Source organism: Rhinolophus ferrumequinum, chromosome 10 (genome assembly GCF_004115265.2).
Source record: "Rhinolophus ferrumequinum isolate MPI-CBG mRhiFer1 chromosome 10, mRhiFer1_v1.p, whole genome shotgun sequence".
Lineage (NCBI taxonomy): Eukaryota > Metazoa > Chordata > Mammalia > Chiroptera > Rhinolophidae > Rhinolophus > Rhinolophus ferrumequinum.
Window position 1 is genome coordinate 70,980,185 of NC_046293.1, and position 22,690 is coordinate 71,002,874.

Below are 22,690 nucleotides of genomic sequence, written 5' to 3' on the forward strand. Positions count from 1 at the left end.
AGTTATTTTATAATCTGTTTCTGAGAATATAGCCGTGGGAGTCAGTGTGGGTTTTTGTTATGTTGCTCTTTGTGTGCCTGATTATCTTTGAATATGTACTAGCTATTGTTTGAAAAATTATTTGTTATTGAATAAGTTGAGGTGTAAGTTGGATTTGATCCAACTTTAATTTTAAGGCTTAGATTTTTTGGATCACTCAGGTGGCTGAAGACCACGTTGGAACCAGTTTTGCTTCTGGTTCTTAATTACTACTGCAGTGCAGTTTTTTTGGGTCCCAGCCCCTATTTTGCTTTTGTCTGCTTAGCTTGCCTTTTGGCCAATTCTTCTGCATCACCAAAATGTCTCTAGGGCACATGGTGCCCACGTGGATTTCTAACTTGTTTGGGTTTTAACATTATCCTGAGTCTTGGCCTAGTAAATGCCCTTACTCTTCTTAGGCTTTGCTTTTTAGGAAATGTTTCTTATATTTCATTGAGCTTTTTTAGTGTCTTTAATGGGAGGGTTGGCTCAAACTATCTAGCCTTCCTCAGCCTCTAGTTTTTCAATTAATGTTATTTTAATCAAAATAGTACATAAACAATTTGAAAAATCAAATATCACTTAAAAGTTTACAATGGGAAACAGCAATCCATCCCCACTCTTTGGGTCCTATATCTCAAAAGTAACGATTTTCAATACTTCAGCGATTTCAGTATTTACTCTTGATTTTACATATTTGTAGTGCTACTTTTACTTAGAAAGTTATTTTCCTTACACAAATGATAGCAGACACTTTTCTGCTTTTCATTTAATTTATATATCTTGAGCTTTTTCATATTACTACAATTAGAGCTGCATCATTCTTTTTAAAAGACTGTATAATACTTAATTATATGGATTTAATTTATTATTTTTTAATGGTTTTTTTATTGATAGACATTTAGATTGATTTTGGTGCTGTTACTTTTACAGACAGTGCTGTACTTGTTCTCATATCATTTTGCTTATGTTCATATATATCTGTAAAATTCTTAGGAGTAGGAAAGTTAGAAAGATGAATTTTGAATTTTAATAAATATTGCCAACTTCTATGCTGTTATTTCTTGATTAATCAGTAATTATATTTTGACTTTCTATTTTAGGACAACTAAATGTCCTAGATCACCTCACCTCTAATGCTTCTTTCTCCATCCTTTATTACGGTTTTAGTTCAATCACTATGCAAAGTTTAAATTGTTGTTAGTATGTAAGTTCTCACTGCTAAGCTCAGAACTGCTAAACCCAGATGTGTTCTATGATTATCTGTTCTTTCCTGCAGAATTCTGATTTTTGTGTGAAGTAACAGTTGCTTCATTTTTCCTTTCTTCATTTCATTTTTTATATATGGTAACTAATTCTTCCCATAATCTTAGAATTGTAAAACCCCTTTGTATGCAAACAGTAACAGATAATTTATCAGTTCTTTTTTGGTGGAGGAAGGTGTATGAAATTGTTCCTGGATGTCTCCACCTTTCTGTTCCAGCCTAGACTGTTTGGTCTTTAGAGCTGCTATACAACCATTGTCGTGGGACTTTCCTTCACCATCATCCTGGGAAATCCCTTTGTTCCAATGTTGGTCTCAGTTTCCTGGATCTCAGGTTTTTATTTCTATTGGTTTGCTTTCTGGTTTTAGTAGAGCACATTTTCTGATAGCTTTCTTAAGAGAAAATACTTGGGAGGTTAATGTTTTGAAGTTACAATCTCGTCTGCTCTCACACCTTTTTGTTTATTTGGCTGAGCATAAACTTGTAGATTAAAAATAGTTGTCTCAGGATTTTAAAGCATTACTTTGTTATTTTCTTGCTTCAAGTCTTATAGTTGAGATGTGTTTGATCTCATTCTATTGATCAAAAATTCACACTTGTCTTGTGTTTAAAAACAAGAAAATCTAAAATGAGAAATATAGACAAAAAGTGTTGATGCTGCCTGCCTTACAAATTGTGTCAAGCCACTTATGAACTAGTGAGATTGCAGAGTAAAGTCAGTAAACTATAGTTTACTGACTTTAGTTTACTATAGTTTACTATAGTTTACTATAGTTTACTAACTCACTCAGTTAGTAAACTATAGTTTACTAACTCACTCTATAGAGTGAGTTAGTAATCATAGTGTCTGTATATATTATATCTTCAGGTGGGTAAACTTAATTTCTTACAGTACATAGTCAAGTAAGTTACTTTCCTAAAACAAATAATGTGGTGAGTAAATACACTTTTCAGTAACAGCTGGTATTCATAGCTTCAAGATTAATTTTTACTATTGGGTCTGGAATTACACCCTACAACGTATTACTATTTTATGGATGCTGGTAGAAAGTACCTGACTCAGGTAGAGACAAAGGGCTTGATTATCCATAGATAGCAAATGGCATGAACATCATATTTGTATAGGACCCTCTTGTTCCCTAAGTGTTATGGGAGTGGCTTAATATGGTCCAGGTGGATACAGCACACACAGTGAGTTTTTTGTTGCAGCTTGGGGAATTCAGAGCTTTTATAGTAAATGGTAAGTAATCTTGCTCTTTGTCCCAGAGGAAGACATTACTTCATCTCTCAAAGTTCCTTGATGCAAACAACTCTGAGAAAAGGCCTGTGTAAAGAGTGGTCAGGGACTTACAATTTTGATATACCCAGCAAGACATATGGGAGCACAAGAGACCCATGGAGAAGTACTTCTTCTAATAGTTATGTTCCATCAGGATGTATTAAAGCATCTTACTTCAAGCAAAATACCGTATTTTGCTGTGTATAATGCACACTATTTTGCCGAAATTTGTGAGGGAAAAATAAGGATGCACGTTACACATTGGTAGTACTTATTCCGTATCTACCATATAAATGTTTTAAATTCTTTTATTTATACTTATGAGATAAAAGTGTAACTCTAGAAATCTACGATATCCGTATGCAAAATAATACCCTGGAATACGATAGATAATCTGTTTTGTTGAATTTGCGATGAACTTGCAACAACGAAGAGTTCTTGGCCTTCTGTGATGTGTTAAATATGGTAAATTTGTTACTGGTACATAAAATTTCTTGTACCTTGTATCTCTTCTTGTGTTTTGTTATTATTTGTTACATAAAATTTATTGTGCCATGTTAAAAAATAAATATTAAAATTCCTTTATAATACAAAAAAAAGTACCTACATGTAAACAAATAAAAATTTGAATTAAAAAATTAAAACGAAAGATTTTTTTCTCTGAAAGTTTGGGCCAAAAACGTGAGTGTGCATTATACATGGGAGCACATTATACACGCAAAATACTGTAGTTGGGTCACTTACATAATAAGATATAAAGTAAGTATAATTTAGAAAGGAGGAGGCCTTCAGCCTGGATTAGATTTATATTCAAGTGAAAGTCTTTCAACTATTTCTCAGCTTTTACCCTAATATAATAAAATAGAAAGGATTAGCTCAGTCTCTTGTCTTCAACAGTCTCCTGTTACCTTAAGATTCTTCATTAACAAAAGCTAAGAATGCATGTAGTCTCTGATTTCAGTTTGATTTCAATTCAAGGCTTTATTAAAGAATATGGCCTTTATTAAAAAATATGGAGTTACAATTTTCTGAGAACATACTGCATGTGTGGCTTATTCTTCTGGCAATATGTAAGTTTTTTTCTTTATCCTCAACTTTGTGAAAGTTTATTGTGCATTGATAGTGTTCTTTCTATTTATTTATTTTTTTAAATTGAGTTTATGGCCTTTAAGTTCCCACTTTTAGTCTGGAAACGTGCCTTTTTAGTTGCATTGCGCTCTCAAGAGTGCCTCATTTTCATTTTCTGGTTTTTTTGTTTGTTTTTTTTGTTTTTCCTCAGGAATTCTTATTTGTCAGATACTGGAACTAACCAAATTGGTTCTCTCTTTTTCTTAGCTTCATTCCAACTACCTTTTAGCTCCCAGTATAGCAATTATACTTTGGGGATATTTTCTTAATTTATCTTCTAATCTTTCATTTGAATTTCTAATTTTATCTAACATTTTCAATTTTCAAGCATTCTTTCTTGATCTCTGTTCTCTGTTCCCTTGTTCTTTTAGGTATTTTGTTCTTACATGATGGGTATATTACCTTCTCTTAATTTCTGGAGGATATTAGTTGTAATTTCTGTTTGTTTTTAAAGTTTTTTCTATATTGTCTGTTTATTTTAGGCTTATTCTGCTTTATTTTGGTCTCCTCCCATATTTGAAGCTTTACAAAATTATCTGGTCATATTTGGCCATTCATACTTAGGAGAGATATGTAAAGCTGACTGGAAGTTGTGAGACTGAGAGAGTTCACAGCAGGAACCTCCCAAATGTCCATGTCTGGAGGATTTTCTCTGGGATTTTTCAGTTTCTCTTAGAGAAGAATTTTCTAATCTCTTTGTGGGGAGGGGCTGAACATCTGTCTGTCTGCCAGCTGACCTGAGCAAGGAAAATGGCCTGGGGTTCTTATTCATATGTAAACTTTCGTTGAATGGCTACAAAATTGTTTCATGTGGTTCTCTAATTAATTCCCTGAGTCTCAAACTTCTCTGGTAAAAGTGCACAAAACACACTTTTTGGCAAATGCTGAATGGTTAAATATTAAAATCAACATGAGCAGAGGCTGAAGCCCAATCACCGTCTTACAATGAAGTTTAAGTATGCAAGAATGAATCTGAGCTTTAAGAGTTTGAATTATTACTACAATATTCAAAATTAGAGTAGTCACATTTTAAGATTTAACATTACAGTACACAAAGTGTACAAAGAATACTTTCCTATCACTGCCAGTTGCTTGATTGTTTCCATATCACTAAAATGCTTACTTGTGATACTAAATAAATGCTAACTTTCAGTGAAAATACAAGGTAGCAAACAACAATTTTTCAGCAACTTACATTGACTTTCAACCAGTGTTTCTATTTACAGCCCAGCTTCTTAATACTTTCTTCAGAGGTAATAACTGAGTTTAATCCATTAGCCTTTTTAGGGTTCTGTAACATATTCTGGTTTACTTCTCATTGGTATACCCCCTGGAGACATTTGAGTTTTAGCTATTTGCTTTTCATCTTTCAAATGCTTGTTGATATCTCTTGTACATTGATGGTCCCATCTCCAAAGCTGGAGATCATTAGTACCTGCAAGAGCATTCCTTGATAATAACCTTGTCATATTGCAGGGAGGCTTGAGTTTAAAAAGAAGAATTATATGATCTCAGGAGTTTGTAGTTTTGAGCTAGGGGTTTAAAGCTACAAAGAATAACATGTTATAAGGGATTTTTTTTTTTTTTTAGTATATGTGCTGCCGAAGCGAGCACTGATTTTTTTTTTTTAACATGCAGAAAAAAGTTCCTCTATCCTTGTGAAAAAAAAGTTGTGCTTTAGAACCAGGTTGGCAATCACTCGTTGTCAAAGCCCTAGGTTGTATATGAATTGTGAGTAAATATAACTTTCCGGAGCAGATATGTTGACTATATACAAATTGGAATTTTTAAGAAAGTATTTCCTATCAGAGCTGTTCTTTGGCTGAGCTGTATTTCTTTTTGGGCTCAAAAAAACATTTTCAACTATTATATAATGTCTACTAGGTTCCTTAAGAAACAATTTTGGACTAGTTAGATATTTGCGTTCAGATTACATTCTGTATTTTTGTTCAAAATATACAGAATTCAAAATTGTCTGATGTTTTGGACTGAAAATATTGTACGGCAGTCTGGAAATATTTTAAGATACTTCAAACTATTTTACACGATAGATTTGGGTCCTTCATTCCATAATGCTTTAAAAGCACCAATTTAACAAATATTTATATAAAGCAGAACATTTCTGAATAAAACGTGTAAGTATGAGTACGTATATTAAATGTTTAGAACTATGCACATTAAGAGTGAATGCAGTAGTGATCTAAATCAGTAATCACTTAGCACAGTTTAAGAGCCTCCGTAATATACATACATCAGGAATTTGACATCAAATGTCTTAAAATCATTTATACTCGAAAGTCACTGTATTGGTTATTTTCAAAGGAAGCATTATAAGAAGCAGTGAGGTCCTGTTCATTTCAGAGGGTATCAAGATGTTATGACATTAATACGTTAAGCAGTGAGGTTGCTCATTTTTAAAGCAACAGAGCTTTAAAGGCATAACACATAAGGCATCATAAAGAACGTTTATGTTATACTTTACAATTTATAAAACTCTTTTACATATATCGTTTAATCTACAGTAATCTTGTGAGGTAAGTGAAGCTTAAAAAGCTGAACTTCTACCCATGATAAAGTAGCTTATTCTGCAACTATTCTAATTCCAAGATTCTGTCTGCTGCTGCTTTCTGACCCAAATCTTTGTGGTTCTGGCTGCCTTTCTTTTTATATGATTGTATTTGGCATTGCTGGGTTCTTTTGTTTTGTTTTTTGTTTTGTAACTTTAAAAAATTATTTTCCTTTCACCTCTAGAATGAAAGAGAGTGATGTGTTTGATATAAAATTCTGTAAAATATATTTTTTTAACTATCACAAAAGATTGTTTATCTTCAAAGGCATAAACTAGCATGAGATCTAAAATGGAAATTTTTTTTCTTTATTTTTCACATAATTTATTAAAATGAAAAAGAAAGTTGTTTAAATTATTTAAAATTTTGTCTTATAGATATTATATTTCGAAAGGTGCTATTGTGGATCAACTTGGAGGAGACCTAAATTCAACTCCACTGCACTGGGCCACAAGGTTTAAATTTGCTTCTGGATTGTTTTTCCTTTGGTTTCTTTATTATCCTATAACTAACAACTTTTTTTTAAATGATATTCTAAAATACATGGGAGAACTTATTAAGCCAATAGTTATTATCATTAATATACTACTGTATTGCTGTCCAGTGTTACCTGCATTAGAATCAAAGTTTATTGTCCAGTGTCCTTAGGGAATTAACCGTGCTTATATTAATCTTGTTATAAGATTGGGTTAAATTTTGGATTTGTAAATATAATACTTTTGCAGCCTATGTATATTTATAGTTAAAGAAGTTGCCCCGTTTGTGGATTAAGATCATATTGGAATAGGATTATTAGAATATAGTAACCACTTATTACATATTTAAAGAAGTTACGAGTATCTCTAAATTTTCAAGGACTGTTATTCCAGTTATGGACCGTAAAACCCTAAATGGGTCTTGACATGTACCTATTTTAAAATAACTTAAAAAGATACTTGTATAATTTTTTTCTACCATTACCCTATTTTAAAAAAAAAAAAATAGATGTTTCTGGAGAATACTATTTGAAATAACTATATATCTAAGTATTTATTCTTTTTTTAGACAAGGCCATCTATCTATGGTTGTGCAACTAATGAAATATGGTGCAGATCCTTCATTAATTGATGGAGAAGGATGTAGCTGTATTCATCTGGCTGCTCAGTTCGGACATACCTCAATTGTTGCTTATCTCATAGCAAAAGGACAGGTAAAAAGATCACAGTGGTGTGGATGTTCTTCATGGTTTAAATGCCTGATATCATTGGTGTTACAAGTGTAACGACGTGGTGGTATTTAAATAGTACTTTCTGATGGATGAAGAGAATAAATTATTACGATATTGAACTATTCAATATTGTACTTCAATATTGAACTATTTAATACTAATGTAGTTAACATAAAAATATTAAGTTGGGCTTTTTTATTTATGAGAGTGATAGAGATGAATTCCACAAAGTAAGGGAGAAAATTTAGACAGTCTCAGAACTTCTTCACAATACCCCTCCATGTAGTCTCTCCAGTAGGGGGAGAGGACTTCTTACACGGTGGCTCAGCTCCCAAAAGAACAAAAGCAGAAGCTGTTCTGCCTTCTTTTAAGTCTTAGGTCTTGAACTGGCACGGCAGCATTTCTCCATTCTTTCAGTTAAAGGAAGTAACAGTGCTAGACCATGTTCACCGTGAGAACACAAGGGCTTGGATACCAGGAGGTGAAGTTGATTAGTGGCCCTCTTGGAAACCAACTACCACAAGGGAATTATTATCCTTGTTCTCCCGCAGTTTCTTCTAGACTGGTGGCTGAAGCCATAGATGGTGCTGTAGCACTTGACAGCATCTTTAGTGACCTTCTGTATTGCAGATAGAAGTTTACAATATGTATTTACTTTTTTCCTTTCCGTTTTTAACTAGATAGAAGAAGTGGTGTAAATTTTTGAGTCTTCATGGTCTTTTTGTTACCTTATTGATTTTGGAGTTTGGATGATTTTAGTAATCTTTTTAACTGGCTTACGTGTAGACTATAAAATTCTTAAAGGACAGATTTCTACCCATCACAGTACCTTTTGTATAATAAATGAGCGGTACTGATAATAAATGTCTGACAAATAATTACTCTTTTTCATGAGTAATTTTTTTTCTGCTTACAAAAGTAACACATGCTTACTGTAAAATATTCAAATATAATAGAAGATTATGACTTAGAAAATGAAATCCTAACTTCTCCCCTTACTCCCTTCCCCCAGTGAGGTCACTTCCTTTAACAGTTTAGTATATATTTTTCCAGAATTTTTTCCATGTATACTCTACTGTATTGTAAAACACACCCTTCTAATGTGCATTACATCATACTTTGAATGAGGTTCAAAGTCCTCTGGCTTGTAGAGCCGTGTGTGCTCTAGCCCTAGATATACCTCTCCAGCTTATCTTCTGTCATCTCCCCCTCACACACTCTGCTTTAACCTCCCGTCTGGCTGGTTCTTGAGCAGCTGTGATATACCATTGTCTAGGGCCTTTTTGCTTGCTGTTTCTTCTGTTCGGTAAATCCCTTCCTCAGATTGTTACGCAGTTCTCTCATTTCAGTCAGATGTTCATTCAAATCTTACTCTGATCAGTTCCCAACTATAAGCAATAATAAAATAAGTATATTTTTATTCTTTCTCTTCCCTGTCTTTTCACCAACACTGACTTTAGTCAATATTTTTTTGTAGTATTAACTTTGTTCTGATAAATAGAACTACATTTCTGTTACTTGATTTTTCAACTTGAACATTCTTTGACTTATAACGATTACAGATTAGGCATTCATCATACTGTTTTTTACAACTCCCCCGCCATTTTTTGTTAATTCCATCAATTTTACATTCTTAGGGCATATAACATTTCCATTCAGTTTGTCATTCTATTCTTCACAATTGTTTCATTTTAGTTATACTATTAAATAATTTAGTGTTCACTACCAATTCTTTTGGATGACTTTCAGGAGAAAAAGGGGGAAATGCTAAGTTATGGAGCCCTGTTGATCATGGAATTCCTATAAGGTTTTGATCTGGGCTTGTTAATTCTTTCTAGTAGAGAATACCCATACGTCCAGGCTGAACGTGGAAAAGAAGTACCAAGTTTTAAATCCCTACCCAAAGAGTGAAAAGGTTGAATTTCATTTTTCTTTTTTTAGTACTCTAACGATATGGCATAATTTTACCTTTTTAATTTTATTTACTGATATTTTTAATACCATCACTTTTTAAAAAAGATATAAAAAAACAACAAAGAAGGAAGAATAAACTTCAACATAGAATTTACATATTTGTTTTAACTGGGCATCAGATTTAGGTCAGCTTTCTTGAAAACAGGACAGTGAAGGAAGTAAAGTAAGTTACAGTACTAAACTCTCAAGTAAGAAACAAGCTTGTCATTTTTTTTCAGAAGATTTTTTTTAAAAAGATTTTTATTTGAAAAGAAAATCAACATGTATAGTATTGGAAATATTGTGAGGTTACCTAAGATGTTCCGAACAACACTTAAATCCAGAAATTTGTAATGGATAAGGCATAACATTCAAATACAGTATTCATGAGGGAGGGGCTAATGATGTCTAGATGTGTGTTCTGGTTTGTCTAATGTGGTTCTCAGCTTTTATTCTGCCGCAATACACATGGATAATGTTCACATTTGAGACATATTCCCACAGTAATAGTGGCTCACAGAAAACTGCTGCAGAGATATAGAGTGTTTTATTTACAGTGTACTCACTATAACTCTGTCCTCTCACCACTGACTGATACATTAGATAACACAATTTGGATTAGAACTGCTGGTTTATTGTAATCCAGGAACTGGGGAGAGAAGATGTAAAAACTTAATATTTATTGAATGTCTGTCATGTTCGAAGATTTGGACTCGGTGCTTTACACACATTATTCCATTTAATTATCACAGGGGTCTTATATGAAGCCATTATTTGTATTTATATTTTTAGCTGATGAACATGAAGCTCAGAATTAAAGTCATTTTGCCAGTCTTAATAGCTATTAAGTGATGGAGCTAGGAATTCAAGACCACGTCTGTCTTTTTCTAAAGCCTATACCTTTCCCAAGCCTAGAAGAATAGATGGATAAACATGTCTTATCCTTTAATGAATGGGTTTTGATCATACACTCTGCTGGGTACTGAGAATATATGAATTTATTAATAATATAATTTTTGATCCCCAAAGAACTCCTGTTGTAGTTAATGAAACAGATGCCTCAGGCTTATAGGATAATAAGTCCAGATTGGAGTGCATTAGCAGAGAGAATTTTAGGGAAGTGAAACTGATAGAATCTTTGTACATCAGAAGGTCTTGAAAGTACCAGTAGATTTAAATAACTGGAGAAGAGTTTTGGTTGAGTAAGTGGTAGTTTTAATTCTAATTTGCTCAAAAACCAAACCAAAACAAAAAAACACCTAAGCAAAATGGGGAAAAATGACAGTGTGAAGGAAGGCAAAAAGTTGGAGAAGTAGCCCTGGTTTACTACATGATTTTCCTGGGAATAGTATTCATATTTATAGTAATGTAAATGTCACATATTTTAGAATCCCAATTACAATAGATCAGTTGAGAGGAAAGATGCATACTTGTGATGCGGCAGGGAAAGGAAAGAGAAATTCTCGTTCTGCCTACTGAGGAGTCTCAGAAGATAATGCCTACAATTAAAAAATCAAAATAGTAGCAATTCGAGCATCTTATTTTTAAGACGTAATACCAAAGTAATGAACTAAAAAGGTGAAAATAATGGGGAGTAAGGCAGAGAATTGCTTTATCACATTTCTTTTTCACCTTAAATTGCAGAATATTTGATTCTAAAAATGTCCATGCCTAATGATAAAATGAAAAGTAAATAATAAACTCTTTTGAGTTTGTTAGAAATATAGGTCTTTTATTCTATGTATTGAAATGCCCAGGAATAAACAGGGTTTCATTATTCCCTCCTATCGTGAATTACTATCATCAATAAGTTTTTCAGAGTCTCAAATTATTTCATGTATCCTTTGTGTCTAAAAGATGAAGAACAGGTCAAGGTCTTCAAATGCAAAACATGGAAAGGCTGATTGATGTATCTTAAAAGGGAAAACTAAATATATGTTAATTAAATATCTAATACATACGTCAATTAAATATTTATGTACACATTAATTAAAATATTTAGTGACAATAGTTTTATTTTAAAGCTAAGTAAGAAAAAGTTTCATAAATTACCCGTGATTGAGTAGTAGTATATTTGCTTCTCCTTTGATGTGTAAATTAGATGTTTTTCAAGTAAATTTGATAGGAACTTAGAAATTTTTACTATTTGGCTTTTTTTTTTCCCTCAGGATGTAGATATGATGGATCAGAATGGAATGACACCTTTAATGTGGGCAGCTTATAGAACACATAGGTATGTAATCATTATAAAATACTTAATTCATATCATTTGCAACATAATAAAATGTAAAATAAGTGATGAGAGAAAACAGTTAATGTTATACTTACTGATATTTAAAATTTTGTTACAAGTACATAGTATATAACATAAATTACCTTTTTGGTTGTTTGAGTCTCTATGCTTACCTTTACCTTGTTAATTGTAGTTTCCTTAACCTGTTTTCATTCAACACTTTCCAAAAATGGAAGATGTTATCTTTTTTTAAAAAGCAGCTAATTTTGTCATGTGATTTGCATATTGACAGGTTTAATATATTAATTAGTAAGTTGCCTTAATTACTTTTGGAACAATCCAGATTTAAATTTTAAAATATAATTATTTAATTATATAGATACTAATACCATTTATCCCAAGATCAAAAAAAGCAAATATCAGGAACAAGTATGCTTTCTTTTGGAACACTATTACTTTATATGGTGTTGTACATACTTAATACTTCATATTTAAATGTTGTCTCATTAGTGTTTATAAAGTTGTTGAGTATAGGTTAGAATAGAAGTGTTCCAAGCTGGAATGCAAATACAACCACAATCAGTTTAGTATCTGTAATGATTTCTATAATTGAAATTAGGGTTGTTGTTGTTGTGTTTTTTTTTTTCCTTTTCAGTGTGGATCCAACTAGATTGCTTTTAACATTCAATGTTTCAGTTAACCTTGGTGACAAGTATCACAAAAACACTGCTTTGCATTGGGCAGTGCTAGCAGGGAATACCACAGTCATTAGTCTTCTTCTGGAAGCTGGAGCTAACGTCGATGCCCAGAACATCAAGGTAAAAGTATACTATATTGATTATACTATGTGAAATGTGGTTACTAAGATGTGAATAGCTCAATAAAACGTAGGGTTTTTGTTTTGTTTTTTCCATAGACTATCAATGATGGAAGGAAACTACTTATCTAAGCTCAACCTTTTGCTTCCATGAAAGAATTTGTTTTGAAAGACTCTGGTTTATTTACTTTCAACTTTTAGTATTGAAGTAATTTTCAGATTTTGGTGGCCTTTTCATTAGTGAATTTTTACTTTTGGAAATTAAATGGTATATTCTGTATTTTTATACCTGAAGGGAATAGTTTTCTGGTTTCTTTAAGATCATTACAGAGAATCACAAATTTGTAGTTAAACCATATTATGCATAATAACTTTCAGTCATTTTTCAACGACGTCATTTAGTGTCTTTTTTTAAAAGGTTATGACTTTTAAATTTGATAAACACTTCTATGATGCTTGAGGAGAACCCCTATCCTCCAAATGCTGGACTAATCCAGGAAAACCATACAAAATTATCTAAGAGCAAAGCACAATTAATATTTACACTCTGAACATGTAGAAATTTGTAGATATTTTATGTATACCTACAAGAATATTCTATTGGTAGTCTTAAAATTTGGGTAACCATTCTCATTTTCAAAGCTTAAGGATCTACCATATCTTTCACAACAGATTCTTTCTGTGAAATGACTTTAAAATTTTAAACATCATCTTTTACTAATGTACATTCTTAAATGACTTTGTGCCAATGATAGATGTTCTTTAATTTTGGCTATGAACCATAGGATTTTCTGAGTCATGTTTTTTTTTTTAATTTCTAAGGGATAAATGCTAATTAAATATGAAAAGGGTTCAAGCCAAATAATAATCTGAAATGGTAATCAAAAAGTTGGTTATCTCCTGCTGGATCAAGGCATCTGTTTATGTTTCAACGAACAGTTCTTTCTCTAAAAAGCAAAGGTAAAACTACTAAAATAAATAGCTTAGACTAGTTGTAAGAAGCCTTAAATTTAGTTAAGATTATAAACAGAATTTAGAAGTGAGTCTAATTAAAACTATTTGGTTGAAAGTAAATATATATCTTTCTGAAACTTAAGAAATTGAGAAAACCATATATTTTCTCTCTCTTTGTCTTCTTCATTTCAAGTCGTATCTTTACCCAAAGTGATCAGAATGGCCATCGTGCCTGACACATGATGGGCACTCTTAAGTGTTTGTTGACTGAATGAATGAAGAAGATTTGTGTAGTCTTAAACTTTAACACTTAGTTTTCATGACTCTGGTAGTAGTATACCTCTCTACTTCTGAAATTATAGAGAGAAATTTTTGTTTCTCCAAGCGTCTTTAAATAGGAAGCTCTGAAAAGTTCATAACACTGTAATTAGTAAATTAGGGCCTAAGGCCTAAAGGATAAGGAAGGAGGAGTTTCACTAAATCTGACCAATATTCCCATAAGAAAAAGTTAGTGGGAACACCTACATTTTATAACCTGAATTGCTTTACAGTGTTTTTTTTTTTTTTTTGTTTGTTTTTTTTTTGTTTTTTTTTTGCTACCAGCCATTCCTAAAATGATCATGCTCCAGGAATACATTTCAAGATATTTAGTGTTATAGTATTGAAAAGATAGAACCAGTTTCACTATGGCAAATAGTGTGTCTCCATAGACTCTGCCAAGAGCTATATCAGTATACCATGTTTCCCCGAAAATAAGACCTAGCCGGACAATCAGCTCTAATGCGTCTTTTGGAGCAAAAATTAATACAAGACCTGGTCTTATTTTACTATAATATAAGACAGGGTCTTATGTAATATAATATAATATAGTATAATATAATATAATATAATATAATATAATATAATATAATACCGGGTCTTATATTAATTTTTGCTCCAAAAGACGCATTAGAGCTGATTGTCTGGCTAGGTCTTATTTTCAGGGAAACATGGTATTAAAATTGCAGTAATACCTAAGAATTATGACAAGATGACTACACAATATTGGAGTTTGAAACTAATAGTGTATATTTTTTGAGCATTTGAAAACATCTTTTATATTCATATAAAATTTTAGATAACTGCTCTTTGATCATGATCTTTAAGTATTTGAGGTGCGGTTTGTAAATTTAATGTTTTTTCAAATAGTAGTGAACACTTGCACTCCACGTTAACCATTGCATAAATTTTTGATTAGTCTTAGTAAAAAAAGAAATCTATAATGAATTTCAACAGAAAGGTAATGGTAAGAGTAGAGATATTTGAAAAGACTAAAGTGGTTTTATATTTTTAATGTTTTGTAGGTTCAGACATGTTAATTGTTTGGTACCAAGATAGGATAAGCTGGAATGCAGCCCTCTTAACAAGTACAGTTCGTGTGAATATCTATTGTGCCTGTAGAACTTTTATTTAAATTAATGTGTTTTTTCCTGTCTCTTTTCATGAATGTTTTAATTTTATGTGACACATATAATCAGGGTTATCTGTTGATAGAAAATAAGTTATTTTAAATGTAATTCCCTGGTAGCTTCTGCAATGACATTATTTTTAAAGAAAATAAAGTCTAAAAGTTGCTTCAGCTGCTCAGGGAACACTTACACTCTCAGAGTATAAACAATCTTTTTATCTACACTGGTGAAAAAGTAGAGTTTTGTTTTAAAATGTACTTTTTCTTTAATTAAAAGACTGAAATAAGTATCAGATGCCTTTTTCTCCTGGAATCTAGCATTCCTAAGATGCTATAGTCACCACATTCTAATGAAAATCATTTATTCATTCATTAAATAATGTTCAGTGCTGAGAATTCACAGTATTTAAGGCAGATAAGTACCTGTTCTCTCGGAATTTACATTGTATTAAGGAAATAGACACTAGGAAATTTAACACAAGTATGTACACACACACAGTCAAATGTGGTAGAGTGGCGAGGGCTGGGTGGGCCACATCATGTAAGAGTGGTTTGTGAATACCTCTGAGATGATGACATTTGCTTTGAGACTTGTCTGATGAGAAGGGAACAATAATGCAGTGACATGTGGGAAAAAACTTGCCGTGTAGAGAAACCTGCAAGTGCAAGGCCCAGGGATAAGGAAAAAGCCAGGAATAGGCTTGCCATATTAGATGGTCAGAAATAACACCTGGACTGAGAGCAGGTAGCAAGGGGTGGGTGAAGTCAATTGGAAGAAGCAGGTGCCAGATAACGCAAGGCCACGATAAGGAGTTAGGCTGCTTATATAATCTTTGTGTTTTAAATATTTTTAAAAGATTACTTTGGTGGTTGTATGGAGAATACATTAAAAATTTAAGAAAATGGGGGGGATGGATGAAGGTCAGTTAGGCTATTGCTGTAAGTCAGGCAAGTGATGATTTAGTTTAGTAGATGATTGTGGGAGTAGAGATGGTGAGAAATGAATAGATTGGAAAGGATAGGTAAGAGCAGAAATGAAAAGGTAGATTATATATGAGGGTGAAAGAAAACAACATTGATGGCTTAGGTTTTGGTTTGAAAAAACTGAAAATCTTGTGATATATATATTGAGGTGGTAAAACTGCAGGAAAAGAACTTTTTTGGGGTGAAGGTGATAGGAATTAGTTCTGTTTTAGTCATACGTAATTTGAGGTGGTGCCTTTTAGGTATGGGGAATGCCAAGCTAATTAAATAAACTTAAATTGCTGCAAATTTTGAAAGGGAAAAATTTATTAATTAAAAAAAAAAAAGCCGAGATTCTTTGTCTGGGAATTTGACAAATTTAAAGTTGATTTATACCTGTATACTTTTTCATTTAAAAAAGTCTTAAGAGAGTCTGGTGCTAATCATGAATTATAACAAAAATATGTAGCCTACAAATCTGGATATGGCTTTAACAGCTAGTAAAAGTTACATTCTTCAAAGAATATGAAACATTGTACTTTGTTATAATAATTATATAGCTATTAGTTGATCATAGTTCTTCTAAAATGGCTATTTTCTAAATAGGGTGAAGCTTACTTTTCTTAGAAATCTGTCTTTATATTAACTATTTACCCTTGTAAATTAGTTATTTGAGTAAGAAATTCAATTCTTTTAATGTGTAAACAAATGACTTTTTTATGAAAACAAGACAAGTTATTTTGGAGACGATATTAAATGGTAGGTAACTTTAAAATGGCTATCTTGATCCTTAAAAGAATAATGAATGGCTATCTACCTTAGATTAGATGTTCTTAATCTGGGACCCACCGGTGGATTTTGGTTAAGGGGTGGGTGGGTCCATGGACCTCTGAAATTGATATTAAAAATTTTCATGTTTCAGCACTTAAGGAAGAGGGTCAATGGCTTTCATCAGATATGAATCAAAAGAATTTAAGAACCATGGCCCTAGATAATAGGTACATAGAATAAATTTGAATTTTAAGTAATAACATTGGCGGGAGGGGATAATTTGGGGTACTAAAAATTTTTTTTTAAATGACGTATATAGTTATGCTTTTTATGGTAGCATCTCATTTGTGAATTTTTAAAAAATAATATTTTCCCTTCTTGCACAAGTTTTCCGTTGTACAGAGAAATAGATGAATTTAGTTTTGTGGGAACAGTTAATCTCTGAGTGATACCCAACCATTTGTAATTTTTTCTTTCTACACTTATCAAATGACAGAATTTTTAGCTTGTGCAGAAGGTAAAATTACGGAGCTTTGTTAATTAACATATTGGAAATGTCTTATATAGTTTCTTGAAATGAGATAAGAAACTGTTTTCAGAAAATAGTTTTCATTACCTCTTAAGCACCTGACCTAGATGGTCTCCAAGGAAGAATTTTCCGTAGTTTTAATAATGGAATTCTACCTTACTTAGGCAAAATATGATCTTCCATCCTCCACCTTCTATAATGTTTATCTCACCAAAATTTTTGAAGGATTTCTTTTTTTACCAGTTACATAGTCCATAAATACTCCATGATTCTTATTGTTATTCCTGTTGTCATTATCATGTACTATTTTGGCTAACACATGGAGTAATCAAATATAGACTTGATTCAGAACCCTGATTTTTAGTACAGTTCTTTAAATTAATTGCTTGTTTATTTTACCAGCTGAATAAAAGAACTCTACAAAAGTATAGTCAGATGACTAGAGGAGTAGTTGAAAGATTTCTTAAAGCTCCCTCCATCTTTTTGTCTAGGCAATCCTTAGGTGTCACATGGCCCTCTAGTGGAAGGGATGCTCAGCTGGACCGAGGCAACTGCAGGATATTCTCTGGGAGTTGTTACTCAAGGGATTGCTTTTATTCAGGTAATCTTTATAGTTTGGATTAATTAGTTGGTTCAGACAATTTAGGTGATAGAATCTTTGAATAGGTAAGATATTTTGAAGTAAATATCCCTATTTGTGGAAGACCCTCCTACCTAGATTAGCCCATTCTTATTAAATACTATTAACCTTTTTATTAAAGGATTGGTTGAGCTTTTTGCTGTTAATTGTTGTGTTGTTAATATTAGGTTGGTGCAAAACTAATTGTGGTTTAAAAGGTTAAAAATAATTGCAAAAACCGCGATTACTTTTGTGCCAATTTAATAGTTGTTGCTATTGGTGGTAGTGGTGTGTTTTATTTTTATTTTGTTTGCTTCTTTTTATTTTTCAGTTTCTTTAAAAAATAAACTGTACTCCATACTTGATACATCATCCCTCTAAGTACGGCACCCCAAGACTCTATTCCTTTATTTTCATCCAGTGTTTTAAAATAAAATTTCAGTATTTTTTTTAAATAATTGGAATATTCATTCATATATTCTTGTAATTTTGGGGAAACTGTTATTTTCTCTTTAACGAAATAGATAAATAGTGGAGATATTAAATAGAATAGATATGTAGGTGCCTGACTAATTTAAATGAGGAATAAGACTGTAAATTAATAAAGGCAAAAAGAAGCATAAATCTAGAATTAGAGATACTTTCTCTTGTTTCTTTAAAACGTTTTAGTTCTGTTCACTTAAATTCTTTGGTATTCTTTTTCTTGAGATAAAAGGGAGCTACAAGTCCATAACTTGATTTTCACTTTTTTTTTTTTTTTTTGTAACTGCTCTTATTCTGTTCGGAAATTTCTGGATGGGTGAATGAATTTAAGGTGATCAAAAATGCCAGGACAACAGTAGAAGTAGAAATTGACTTTTATTTTTCCTTCTCTATTCTCTAATTCAGACTTTCGCCATCACTGAAATTAAACTGAAAGATTTCTGGTAATTTGGTATTATAGGTGGCATTATGTAGGTAATCATTATAACTATTACTAATGAAACCCTTATAGATAATATGAAATAACTGATAAAGTTCGTGATAGCCTCTGATCCAGCAGGTGCTAAAATGCCTACTTTTTGATTTACTCTCTAATATGAGTCAAAATGCAAGCAAAAATATAATCTATATGAGTAAATACATTTTCTGATTGTACCTTGAATGGAAAACCATAATAAATAACATGTCATGAATTTAGATTATTTTAGTAATTGACTTTGCCCAGCATAAAGACAGTATTAATGAACTAATAGTGCAGTCAATTTATTTTTATGGACATGCTTTAAAAGTTAGTAACTAAAATATTCTACTTTTTATTTTATTTTTAATGTGAATTTCTTCTATTTATATATCATCAGGGTGAGTCGGCACTTGATTTAGCAAAGCAGAGAAAAAATGTGTGGATGATCAACCATTTGCAAGAGGCAAGGCAAGCAAAGGGATATGATAATCCATCTTTCCTTAGAAAGCTGAAAGCTGATAAGGTAAATTCATGACTGAAGATTTTCAAATACATAGTCTTTTTAAGTAAGATTCATAAACATACTTTCTTGTGAGTATTTACAGCCTATAATTTTGGCATTGGCCAGTGTCATTTTTAAAATATATTTCACCCAGGATAAAATGAAGGTAGATAGCAAAGTTTCTTGGGGCCCTGCTTATTTGGTCAATGGCCTATTTGTGTTATCTGATAATTAAGAAGGGTGTGTGTGAAATTGTTTAAATCTCCATAGTCTGCTAACATCCATTTAGTTCATTGATTCAGCTGGCCTTTGTTAAGTAATAGAAAATAAAAGTTTTTCCTGTTTAAGTGCATTTGTTAATATGGTAATCAATTGTGAAAAATCTTAGTCCTAATACATATCTTTTAAAACTACTCACAACTCTAGCTCTAATTAATTTAAGCTTTCCATTCTTTTGTGATATGTTGTAACTCTTTTTAGAGAGGAAACATATATGATATAAAAATGGTTTATTACTTATTTACCTTGATGTTGCTCTATCCTCCAGGATTTAGAGCAGTTTTGCTCCACGGAGTGAAAAATGGCTAATCTCTCATAGTAATTAGGCTTGTAACAAAAGTCCCATAATCTTTATGCTCTTTCATTTTGTTTAGTGTAAATATTCAAAAGTTTTTAAAAAATATATTGTCAGATAAAAATGACTTGTAAATTCTAGATGTTCATTAACATATAAAGTTATTTTCTTGTAGCAATAATGAACTACATATCAGGATTATGTGTTTGGATATGACTGACTTTCAAAAGAGCTTCATTAAAAAGTTTAGAACAGTTTTATTAACATTTGTATATTGTGATCAGTTCAGAAGTCAAGTGTTGTGTTTTTTGTTTTGTTCTTGTTTTTTTGGCTAGTAGATAAAAATATATGATGGTTGGGGGCTTTGTGAAATCAAGTATTTGTAATTACGTAGATTGTTTTTCTCTTTCCATCTCACATTGGAAAAATTTAAATCATGACCGTGACTTGATTTGCTAGTCTATGAAGTATGTTCTAGATTTAAAACAAAACAAAACAGTGGCATCTAGGACTCAATAGTATTTGCTATAAACAAGTCATCCCAAAAGAAAAAAAAATTTTTTGGACAGTGCTAATAAGACAATTAGATATGGGGGGAATCTTGATTTCAGAAAACTGTGTTAAAAGATCTTGGATTTTTAAGGTGAGAAAATTTTATACAGGCAGATTTATGGTTCAATAAGTGTTACTTGCTTAATAAGAAGTGAGATGGAAATCTCCAAATTAGTATTTCTCCACATTTAAAAACCCACGATCCCTTTTGTTAACAGTGGAAATCTCACGTATCTTCCTTATTGATTATCTGAAAATTAATCTGGGAAGATAGAGTGGATGTGTTTTTCCTTATTCCTCCCCGCTAAGTACAACTAAAAAACCTGGACATTACATACAAAACAAATGTAAGAAGACTCTGGAAGATGGAGAGAAGAAGGCAGCAGAATGGCTAGGGAGCTCAGGACCCAAAGAATGACATGGTGTTGAGTTTCCTGTGTTTTCTTCTTCTTCTTTTTTTTTTTGTTTTTTTTTTTGTTTTTTTTTTGCCTTGTATATCCCAGAAGAGGAGCTGACAAAGCCAACAACCCAGAATCAGAAATGGGTGCAGAAAGAGAAAGTCCGCAACAAAAGCCTGCTCTCTAGCCAAAGGATCACAAAAAAGGCAGCTTAGCAAAATAGAAACTTTTAGAAAATAACATTCTGCTATAGCCAAACACTGTAGAAAAACCTGCATCCCCACCCTGATTCACACCAGCCTAGACTTCTACCCTTATGAGGAGTTTCACCTTCCCCCAGGGGTGGTGTCAGAGAAGGCCTACTAGAGTTGGGACTTTCATCTCCATTGGCTGTTAATGAGATTCCATCCCCGGCTGTATCAGTGGAGACCACATAGAAAACAGTAAGGAGGCACTCCTAACCCGCCTGAGCCAGGGAGGTATCAGTAGAGGTATAGTGGAAGTCCCACCTTTGCCCAATAGTAAAGAGGAACCCCATCTTCAGGTGTTAGTGGACGCTAAGTTGGGATCCTGGCCTTCACCCCACCTGGTAGTAATGAGTAGATGCCTTACTCCCTTCCCCCTGCCAAGCTACATAAGAGGAATCTGTCTAAAGGAAAAGGTTTAAATAACATCCTGTGTCTCACAATACCTCAGATTCCAGGTTTCAAATAAAAATCACTCATGATTCAAAGAACCAAGAAGATCTGAAACAATGAAAAGAGAATCAATAGATGCCAACAATGTGGCACAGATGTTAGAATTATCTGGGAAAATATTTTAAAGCAGCCGTCATAAAAAGTCTTCACTGAGTAATTCTGAATGAAAAATAGAGTCTCAGCAAAGAAATAGGATTATAGAAATAGAATATAAAAAAAGAACCAAAAGGAAATGTTGAAACTGAAAATTACAGTAACTAAAATAAAAATCTCAATGAATGGGCTCAACAGCATAATAGAGGGGACAGAGGAAAGAATCAATGACCTTGGAGATGGAACAATAAGAATTACCCAGTTTGAACAACAAAAGGAAATAAACTGGAAAAAAAATGAACAGAGCCTCAGGGACCTATCGTTATAAAAGAATGTCTATCACTAATATATTTGGAGTCCCAGAAGAAGAGAAAGCGGGTGAGGCTGAAAAAGAACTCAAAGATACTATGGCCAAAAAAATCCCCAAATTTGGAAGAAGACGAAACTACAGATTAGAAGTAGAATGGACCCTGAACAGAATAAACTAAAAGCAATCCTCACCAAACACCTCATAGTCAAACTTTTAGAAAAAATAAAAATCTTGAAATCCGCTTACTAACGGGGGTAAAACAATTCAAATAACAATGGATTTCTCACGAGAAACCAAAGAGCCCAGAAGGAACTGGCACATTTTCCAAGTGCTGAATGGAAAGAACTGTCAACCCAGAATCCCATACCTAGTAAAACATCTTTCAGGAATGAAGGAGAAATCAACACATTCTCAGACACAGGAGAACTAAGAAAATCTGTTACTAGCAGACCTATCTTAAAACAATGGCTAAACGAAGTTCTCTAAACAGAAAAGAAATGATAAAAGAAAGAATCTTGGAACATAAAATCATGGTAAGCAAAATTATGAGTAAATACCGTAGATTTTCCTTTTCATATGTCTTCCAAATTTTGCTTGACAGTTGAAGCAAAAATTATAATACTATCTGATGTGGCTCTAAATGTATGTAGAGACTATATTTGAGACAATTTATAACATAAATAGGGAGGATAGAGGGACATAAAGGGAGGTAAGTTTTTCACACTTCACTAGAATTGGTAAATGAAGACACCGGTACATTGTGATAAGTTATATTTATATAATGTAATATTTAGAGTAACCTCTACAAAAGCTATAGAAAGAGATATATTCAAAAATAACTGTAGGTAAATGAAAATAGAACTATAAAAA

General features: G+C 32.4%; 1 protein-coding gene across 1 annotated transcript in view; it reads left to right on the forward strand.

Moving 5' to 3' along the window:
- Positions 1–22,690, forward strand: part of ZDHHC17 (zinc finger DHHC-type palmitoyltransferase 17) — an 82,676-nt gene that overhangs the window by 32,585 nt on the left and 27,401 nt on the right. Inside the window, exons 4-8 of the mRNA XM_033117091.1 lie at positions 6,635–6,712; positions 7,302–7,446; positions 11,586–11,650; positions 12,306–12,468; positions 19,091–19,216. Coding sequence (XP_032972982.1) covers positions 6,635–6,712; positions 7,302–7,446; positions 11,586–11,650; positions 12,306–12,468; positions 19,091–19,216 — 577 coding nt within the window. The remainder of the gene's footprint in view (positions 1–6,634; positions 6,713–7,301; positions 7,447–11,585; positions 11,651–12,305; positions 12,469–19,090; positions 19,217–22,690) is intronic.